We start from the raw sequence: 9,691 nt of genomic DNA, 5'->3' as shown, positions 1-9,691 counted from the left end.
GCAGAGGCTTGTGGAATATTGAGAAGTATTTTCGTTCTGTATATGAACGGGATGATTTATTATTTCTCCAGCCGCGCCCGGCCAGTGGGTATCTTCCTTTGTGCGGTATAGTGTGAGGCCCTCCGAGTGGCGCGGAAAAAAATTGGGAGGGGCTATTTCGTTTACCATTTCCATAACCTTTCAGCATTTCTATGATGAGAGCTTTTTCCTTCACGCAGGCCGCTCTAAAGAAATTTAATATGTGATGGCCAGGAAAATAAAGGTGGCGCACAGAGCCACTCCAATAGCGGCCGCCGAGTGTTTTGTCAGAGGGACCTTTCACTCAGCTGGGGCTGTGGTCTTTTATATATCCACGCACAATTCCAAATGGGCGATATTGGAATCCGCGCTGACATTCTCAGATATGATGGATTCTTCCGTCGCTGGAGATCATTCGTCTGGAAATTGAAACCAATGTGGCACTGGCATGATAGGGATATGATTTAGGGATGTAGACAGTTTGGCAGATTTACGTCAGGTTTGCAGACTGACCTTTGATGTGGATCTATGCAGACTGCGTGCGTAGCTTCAGCAACGGATCTCAACGCAGAACGAACTCTCCGTCCGCTGCGTGGACTGCGTGACTTGAATACTCACTGAGCTGAACAGTTAGGAGGCAGAGGTCAGAGGTCAGCCAGTGACCTCAGGGTTGCAGCTCTCTGACCCTCTGCGTGTGGTCGTCGGTGGCCTGAGTTATGAAAGGCTCTGCTCGTTATTTTTTCTCGGCTGACGACGCACCTGCCTGGCTTCCCGCCGCGCAGTGAGGCGGCCATAATGGTGTCCATTGCATGTGGAATGAGTGGGAGGAAACGGTATCTAACGAAACAGGGACTCTCCCTATCCGCGTCCGCTCGGGACTGGCCAATGGCGTCTCTATTGTGGCGCAAATAAAGGCGAAACGCCCACCTCTCGGCCGACTGGAATCGCCCACCGCTGTGAAGTGATATTGATGGCGTGCGCCGGTGCTCTATATATGGCTCACGGTGTCCGGCCGGCGCTATCGATAGCTAATGTCTGCCGTATAATTGTGGCTCGGGGTTCACCGTTTCGGCAGTGAATCTGCTGCTGGGCCCTGTATTAGAGATCATTATAAGAAATTGACGACCTTTCGATAGCGAGGCGTTCTCGACCCGCACGTGGCTCCACTTTGAGACGGCTAATTCCACTGGGTCATTGGAACGATTTACCGACCAGGGTATCAGATGTATCGACTTAGGTGCAAGGTTATGAGGGCGATTCGCCTCCTCGAGTAACGCTTACCAAGCAAGTCGATTTATGCTTCCTTTTTTTTGGCAGACTGTTAGAGCGTGGGCGCATTACTCTGTGCGGTGCTATTTTGTTGGAACTTTAAAGTGTCCGGTAGAACCAATCAAGTTCTGAGAGCATTAGACTTTTTCAACTTCAGACCTGGCGTGTGATGTGATGTTTACCAAAAGTTTTTAATAAGTGTTAAATTATTCATTTCATATTCAACTTATATCGTAGTCTCTAATATGCTTTTCGAAGCGCCGCTCTCTCCCCAACACCCAAGGGTACCGCAGCCTATCCCGTCGCCGTGTCCCCTCCTCGTCCAGGCGCTCAGATCACGGAACCGAAGCTCATCCCCGGCTGGAGACGAGCGCGATATCTGCCGCCGCCGCCGGCAGTGTCGACGCCCATGCGACGTACCGACGTCGTGTCGTCGCCGTCGACGCGTCGCTTTCGTTGGGCGGGGTGGACAGTCGGGATATTGGCGGCCCAGCGTCACTGGCGCCGATGGGGATATGCGACCTCCCGTCCGGCAATCGACGGAGGGTCATTGTCAGCATAATTAAGTGGTGGGTGATTAGGGAGATACTTGGGATGTCGCGGGTCTTGTCTTGAGGGTTAGATTACCGTGAATTCTGTGCAATTTCTGTCGAGCGTGTACCTAATGAAAGACTTGGTATGTTGAGGGGAGAGCATTTCGAGGAACGGACTTGTTTGAGAAAATGGCATGAAGTGGCACGCGACCTTATTTGGATTGCTTTCGCAGCTATGCAATCATGTTGGTGGGGGTGGATGTTGACCGTCGGGAGCAGACTTTCTGGTCCAGTGAGCCGCTGCCACAACCTGTCCAGTTCGTCTTGTCTACTGAGTCTAATCCTGCTTTGCTGTCTCCCTCCCCCCATCCCGTTTTCTGGACCAAACCCTGCCCTATCCCCCCATCCCGTCCGTGCCGTCCTGTGGGCCTTTTCCCGTCCTGTCTCTTCCCGTTTCCCGTTTCGAACCAGCTCGCGGCTTGTCCACTTGACCTGTCCTACATAGTTGGGTCACGATCTGCTTACCGAGGCATCAGGTGGTATTGACTGACCTCTTCCTGACGTCAACGAATGCAAGATGCTCCTTGGGGCACTGTCTTCAGACGAGAACAGCCATGACCATGCGACGATCCTCTCCCGGCGTTTCATCGCAATTCATACTAACCGCTCGGCGTTCATCTACAGGAAACTTTGAACCCATGGTTAACGACTTGTCTGTGGGGTAGCCATTAAAACCGAGCTTAATTAGTACCGTCACGCCTCTCCAGAGTTTGTCTTTCTGCCAAAGTTGTGCTCCAAGCTGATCAACATAAAGTGGTTAGCGGACTTCAGAGGATTCTACCAGTAGTCTGGTCACATGTTGCTTTTATTTGGAATGCATTTCCAGAATGCCCAATTAGGTTTTAATCAGGCAGTGTTTGCGCTTGGTTGTTGTGAATTATTCAACACGTCGGATATATCCTTTGCCTTATCGCTGCCCACTTCATTCCTATAACGCAGCATATTGTGTTTCCGAGCGGACGGGTCATTTTATCTTTAACAATTCACATTGTAACCGCAGGTTGTTTGAAATAGACAAACACTATTCGTTAGAATTGTTTTTCTATTGAAAACAACCGGAGCAATTTCAGTATGTGGTTGGAAGCGTTTGTTGACGGCAACCCAGTATTCAGGACAGCCTGATTAGCTGCGGCTTTTGGTGGTCTGTGGCGGGATGTTCTGATTAGCGGATCGCGCGTAGAACACTATATATGACCTTGCGTAGAACATGATTACTGGAACGAGCTGCATTGTTGACAGCTGCAAAATGTATGCTTCAATGATCAAAGCGTCGCTGTGACCCTATTTTATCGCTGTGTGACTGTCTCTGTGATACGTATGAAACGTTTCTTTTTTCTTGTGCCCAACAAATTTCCTTGCGCAATGCTCTGGTGGTCAGTTGAAGGCCAGCATAAGGTTGTACCTTCTATCATCTGCGATTGGTGCTGTTTTGCACGGGGATACGGCAAGACGTGGGTATGGTCGGATGTCGTGTCGATCGGACCGGTGCGTGCTCTGTTGAGCTTCATTGATCCGAGCTACTTTCCACTACACCGATCTCCACTGGTCCGTGACTTTTACTGCAGTAACCCAGTCCGTGACCTATACTGAATGGGCATTAGCGACCCACAATCTCCACTGAACTGACATGACCGGCCAGTGACCTCCACTGGACATTGATGACCCCTGCAGTCTGGGTGCCAAAACCCCCAAATATCATGACCTCCGCAGGTCTTCTGGGGTGTCCTGATCGTGGCATGTCTGATCGATACGGGCCCATGGGCCGTTGTGTTAGCTCATCGTCCTTCCGGTCCTGTCATTTACGGACCCCGTCGCGCCTTCATAACGCTGTTTAAAATGCAGTTCGATGACGTAACATGCCTAGTATTTGAGGCTTGTGTGCTTATGTTAAAGATGATACGATGTTTCAACTGTGCTCAATGTTAATTCCATTATGCTGTCAAGTTCAGTCCCATCTGAATACCCTTGCCCTGTACTCCGTTATAACAGTTGCGTCACCAGATAAGGTTATCGGACTGGAACGGGTCTCACTCACACTTATGGAAGCATGACCTCTGACACCTGGCGTAACCTGACCTGTGCTGTGTCATTTATCTGTCGCCAGGGAGGGCTGTCCGGTCGGACCGGGTTTCACACTCAGTAAAGTGTACACTCTAACACCTCTTCTGGCGCACAACAAGGACAAGTACGGTCTGGCGCTCGACGGACAACTCAAGTGTGAAGACACCAACCTGGCGTCATCAACCATGTACGTAACCATGGCAACAGGCACACGGTCAGAACAGGATGATGAAAGCTGCGTGGTACGCTGCATCCAGCAATATAAAATGTCTGCCTTGCAATGGTTATGAACGTGCTCCTGACATTTTGCCGTCATACCAGCGCAGTGTAATTCGCGTAGACCAAGACGTAAAGGTCAGCATTGCAAATTTAAGATTCTTGCACAGTATTGCTTTGATTCATTGTGTCCCAGCGTCCTCATGCGCACGACTTTTCACGTCCCCGTTTTAATGTCACCTCACGTCCCAAACTGATGTGCTGGATGATGTTAAAAGTAGCGACGTTTCTCGGCTCGCTGGTCTACGGTATTGACCGTCGCCCCTGTGAGGTTGATGTCCCGGCTAGATGAGTTATGTTGTCGTCTGTTCCCGTGAGTGCTCTTTGCCCCGTCTGGGCAGTCGTGGATATCTCGGTATTCACTAATGACCCTGAATGTGCAATGTAATCCCGGCTCCTCGGCCCACTTAGTCGTCAGGTTAGACGTCTTTAGTTGTCTGAAATGTCTCAATGTGGGGCTGATGGGGCTTATGTAGGCTAATAGGGCGTGTGTGGTGTATAACAGTCTGTCGCTGTTGTAGTTGTATGTAAATACTTCGTTCTGAAATAGCTAAGCGTTGTAAATTAGCTGAGGCCTGCTCATGAACTACCAGCATGTCCCACTAGTGTATGTAAATGCCATGTCTGAGCAGAGGTCTGGCAGAAGGGTGTGGTCCTTCCTTATGAGTCTGACCGTGACGCGTCCTCTTACGTTGCAGAATCTCTGAGACTGTCCCAAAGGAGAGCCTCGGCATCATAGTCAAGTACAAGGTGAAGGTTCGTCTGATCCTCGGCGGATTAGCGGGGTGAGTGACGTAATCAACATCCGAAATGCATTCCCATTCTAACTACGGCCAGCATGGGTGCAGTTGTTTGATCGTCTTATGTTTAGAACTGATTGAGTGGTTTGATGGATTGGTGGTTAACTAACTGAATTATGAAATGCTGTCATTTGATTTCATATTTATGACTACGCTAACTGAGACAACAAATCATCGGTATATTGACTGGCGCGCTTTGTGTCAGCAAAACCTTATTCGATGCGCTTGAATTGTCATTGTGTGGGTGTCTAAAGGCTCACGGTTTGAACTCTGAACACTCATGATCCCGGCATTAATATTGCATGAACGCTGAGAGCTCGGGCGTGCCTCCTCACAAAGCTCGAGCGTTATAAGATACAGAGGATGAACTGTCGCCACGAAACGTCGGCGCTGTCCTCTGAAATACATCGCCGTCATTTATAGCGGACTTTCTTTCTTCGGAATCATTTGATGCTCCTGGTAAATCTATTGCCAAAGAGCATAGGGTACAAAGTCGTAAAGTCGTCATCAAATGTCATTTCCACAGCTACGGATTTGGTCCGTCATTGATGTGTTCGATTGCTTCGGACTGCTTGGTTTCCGTAGGGCCTGGTCTGTTAGAGGCTCATTTGATTCCATACCATTTAAGCCCGCTGTGCTAGGTTCCCTGGCTTATCTGGTCCGCGAGAAACTTCGTTTTCCGGGGGGGGGGGGGGTCTGGGCTGCTAGAAAGCCTTTCGGTCTGTAATCTGGCAACGAAGGAAACTCTATTGATGAACCTCTCGAGTTGATGATGGATTGTCCGTAGTCGGAATCGTTCACTTTCCTAGGGCATCTGGTGAAAGGAAGCCACGCGATGTCCTGACGGTCACTGGCCTGACCTCAGCCATCCGCCCACTATCGTCTCGTCGGACGGCGGCGGGGGCGCCGGCTGGGGTGGACGTAAATCACTGCTAGGGCCATCAGTGACGCCAGAGTGATGTCGGGACGTCAGCGACGCCGCCATCGGTCCCCAGCAGCCGGCGCGGAGACGACCGGCCGATCGAACACGGCAGTAGATCAGATTTGGTCGTCGGGGTCGGAGCGGGGCTGAGGTTCAGATCGAGCATCGGACGAGATGGTGGCTCACCGCTGAAACTGAGGCTGTCTGATGAGAAATTGTCCGAGTTTTGGTGCCAGTGGCATGTTTGAGAGATTAACCACCGGGAAGAAACGGACATTGACTTCAATGTCACTTGCGCTACTTCAATGGTGCGATCTGGCGACCCACCAGTTTGTTCACTGATCAGCTCAGGGACAACCAGACGCGAGATTCCTGGCATTTTTTCCAAAGTGGGGCGCTGGTGTTCCTTGCCTTTGCTCCCACCCACGGCCCTTCTTCCTCCTTTTCCACGTTTAGCCGCAGGATACACGAGTGAACCTGCAAACCCCCTCCCTCCGCCAGGGGTCACAGCGGAGTGCGGACTTCCTACACCCTTTGGCATCAGAGGCCCAGCGCTCGCCAGAGCGCAGCACGTTCCATCTGACTCCGGTGGCATCCCTTTGACACAGGATGTGGCTCACTGTCCTGCGATCTAACCTCCGGTGACCTGGGCGCCCCACATGGGTCCCACTAGGGCATCCCGTGACTCCAGACAGGCTGAGTCAGGGAGGTAGTCGGGTGCACGGACCAGGAAGGATATTAGTGAGCTGACCAGCAGAATGTCGTGGGGTCTCGTACAGTGTCGGCGACTGGGTGTCAGCGGGCCGGACGCTGACGGGATGCTGAGGTCAGCGTGGGGCTAAATAGGCAGGCTGGACACTAGACAGGAAGGGAAGGGAGATTGGGGAGACGCGGGTGCGAGCGTGCTGAATGGAAGAGAGAGGATAGAGATGCAATGACGCGCTGTTATAATCCCTAACCGGGCGACCGTGGTCAGGTTATTTCAGAACGTCAAGATCCGTTCCTCTTCTGTCTCATTACTTGCCAAATATTAATTTTCCCTCGCCATTGATGGTCTGTCCGGTGTTTACTGTCTTGTCTTGTCCAACCTTCCGAGTTGCCCCTCACGCTGTTTTGCCCGCTGTCTCACTGTCCTGTCCTGTCCAACAGAGAGCTGTCTGCCGAGCTGCCCTTCACACTGATGCACCCCAAGCCGGAGGAAGAGGAGGTGACGAAGCCGGCGGCATCGCCACGCGCCGAGTCACCCAGCGAGGAGCCGGCAGACGCCAATCTCATCCAGCTAGAGTGAGTGACACACGCGACAGGGCGTCCTCTGTAACCCTCGGGGGACCCTAGACGTGACCCTTGGGACCTCACAGAACGATTGGTAGACTGCGAGATGATGGATTGGTCTTGTGCTTTATTTAGGATGCAGCATGAGCGGCATGCTGTGGAGTGGCATGAGATGAACCAACTGGTGTGTGGAGCTGACGTTAGTTCATTCTCATGTCAGACACGACACATGTGTTATTCGCTTCTGGCGCTGCTAACTTCTTCCTGAACTATGATCCATTTCAAATTTATCGGGTTGCATTTCTATTGCAAATTTCTGGAAATTTGTATTTCTATGAGATATGTTTGGTGACGTTGTCTTATGATCGAAGTTTGACCGTATTCTGAGTTGATTATCACCCAACTTATATCTAATTTATGCTTTGAGAAGAATATTATGCAACTGGGCTTGAATGCTGCTGCCTATAATGCTGCTGCCTGCTGCCTTATAGTATCAACCGCTTCTTGATTCATTATCCGGTGCCTCATTGGCGTGGGCCTGTCGACCCGATATGACATGCCTGACAGCGTGCTCCATTTAATATGGCCATATTGATTTCGATTTTGATGAAGGTCCGTATCCGGGGGCCTGTGAAGTGGGATTCGTGGAGCCCATTCTAATCAGTGTAATTGCAGTCAGTCCGAGCCCGCTGGCGTGACGGGTCTGGCTTTGATCACGTCTGTTCGGAGCTACCGGGTCGGGTCGGTCGGGTGGGCAGCGCTCGTCCCGTCGGGCGGACCGGCAGTACTTAGCTGAACCAGTGGAACTGCTGGACCTCAGTGTGCTAGCAAGGGTGATGGGGCGTGAACAGGTGGATAGGAGACCCCAATGAGCTAGGGAAATAAATAATGCCCAGTTTAGTAATGCATTTCTTGAATCTGTTTGCCTCAGGAATGAGGCATTTCGCCTGCAGGAATTTCGGCTGGTGCTGTTGAAGCAAGCTATTTTGTAGGTGTGACGATCCATGTAACTAACTCCCTCCTGTGTTTTGAAAAGGATCTCCCTGACGAGGTGTCCCTAGTCTGTTCGCCACGTCTGCTGATCTCGTCACCTGACCTCTGCTCCACTCTCCGCAGGGACACGGGCACGGCAGGCGCCGGCGACCACGACGACGACCTCATCTTCGAGGACTTTGCTCGACTGCGGCTGAAGGCGGGGGAGACGGAGGCCTGAGCGGCCTGGGCCAGCCGCACCCCCTCTGCCTGACTGTCATTCCTCACATGTGTGGGAGCGCGCGCTTCGCTTCTCGTGGTGTTTTCGTGCTGCGTCGGTATGTGTTGCGTCGAGTCGATTCTCGTCGCGTCGAGTCGTGTCGTGGGGCTCGGAGGCTGACTCCGGCTGACTGGTCTCGGTGATTTCATGTCGCGACGTGTGCACGGCGTTGGGCGACAGGGGTCATTCGAGGTCACCTGAGGTTAGCCGAGGTCACGGCCTCGTCCAATCAGATGTTCTAACTACGCTCGCGAGCGGCCGTGAGAGACGTGCGATAAATACATACATCCCATTCGCACAGTGACACAGACGCACACAGACACACAAACGGACGTGCGGCGCCACTGGTAAGAGTGGCGCTGCTATCAGCCCGCCCCTCTGTGTATGTACGCGGGCGGTAGGGCGGTGCGCGCCGACTGCCGCACAGAGACTAATACGACGCGCGCCGGCGTGGGTCAGTGAGAGACCGAAATGTAGCGCTAGTCAAACGGCGCCGGCCTCCAGGGTACCTCAGTGGGCGGTGGTGACACTCGGGCGGTGACGTCACTGGTCGGGGCGACCCGCCGCGGTGAGGCTGGCGATGTGGTGCAGGGCCGGCACGGCGGCTGCCGCCGGCTCTTTTACAGCTGTGAATGGTGGTGTCAGTGTCATTGGTGTGGAGCCTGTTCTCATCGGTGTAGCGAACGCTAGCGAACATTTACTTCCGCGCACAGACTGCCCCTCCTACAAATGTGGTTCGCGCGCGCCGGCTGCTCCGGCGGCGCGCCGGTTGTCTCCTGCTTTAGCGGCGGTTTATGGGGCGGCGCACTGACCGGCCGCGGTGGCCCGCCGGCCGCTCCGTTCCATGAATGTGCGTGTGTGCCATGACGCCAGTTGGGCGGCCCGCACCGAGCTGTCAGCCGGTGAAAATACGTACGCTCTGGCGGACTGCGCCGCCGTCTGTGAGAGAGCTGCTTTTCTAACGCGAGCGCGCACACCCTCCTGGCGTCCCTGTGATGGGCGAAGTGGCCGCGCTGCTGCCACAACCACCCTCTTCGGTATGCTCTGTCATGGTGCTTGTGATGAGAGAGTGGGAGCGAGAGAAAGAGGAGACTTTTCCACATAAACTGTCTGACTGTGGCTCGCTGGTGTTTGAGACAAAGTCTGCAGCGGACAGTGTGGTGGTTTGGAAGGGAGCGGAAGCCAACTTTACAGCCCCGGCGACTCACTAGGGTGCCTGCCCAGACCA

At 52.9% G+C, this 9,691-nt stretch overlaps 1 protein-coding gene across 3 annotated transcripts in view; it reads left to right on the top strand.

Annotated features, from left to right (window-relative positions):
* Nucleotides 1-9,582, top strand: part of LOC122370012 (beta-arrestin-1-like) — a 100,026-nt gene extending 90,444 nt beyond the window's left edge. For all 3 annotated transcript variants that reach the window (XM_043345233.1, XM_043345232.1, XM_043345234.1), the window contains exons 9-12: nt 3,985-4,128; nt 4,916-5,002; nt 7,089-7,223; nt 8,328-9,582. In XM_043345233.1, coding sequence (XP_043201168.1) covers nt 3,985-4,128; nt 4,916-5,002; nt 7,089-7,223; nt 8,328-8,424 — 463 coding nt within the window. In that variant the 3' untranslated portion in view covers nt 8,425-9,582. The remainder of the gene's footprint in view (nt 1-3,984; nt 4,129-4,915; nt 5,003-7,088; nt 7,224-8,327) is intronic.
* Nucleotides 9,583-9,691: the final 109 nt, after the last annotated feature.

This window comes from Amphibalanus amphitrite, unplaced genomic scaffold (genome assembly GCF_019059575.1).
Source record: "Amphibalanus amphitrite isolate SeventyFive unplaced genomic scaffold, NRLGWU_Aamphi_draft 001090F_arrow, whole genome shotgun sequence".
Classification (NCBI taxonomy): domain Eukaryota; kingdom Metazoa; phylum Arthropoda; class Thecostraca; order Balanomorpha; family Balanidae; genus Amphibalanus; species Amphibalanus amphitrite.
This window is presented reverse-complemented; position numbering and strand designations above follow the sequence as displayed.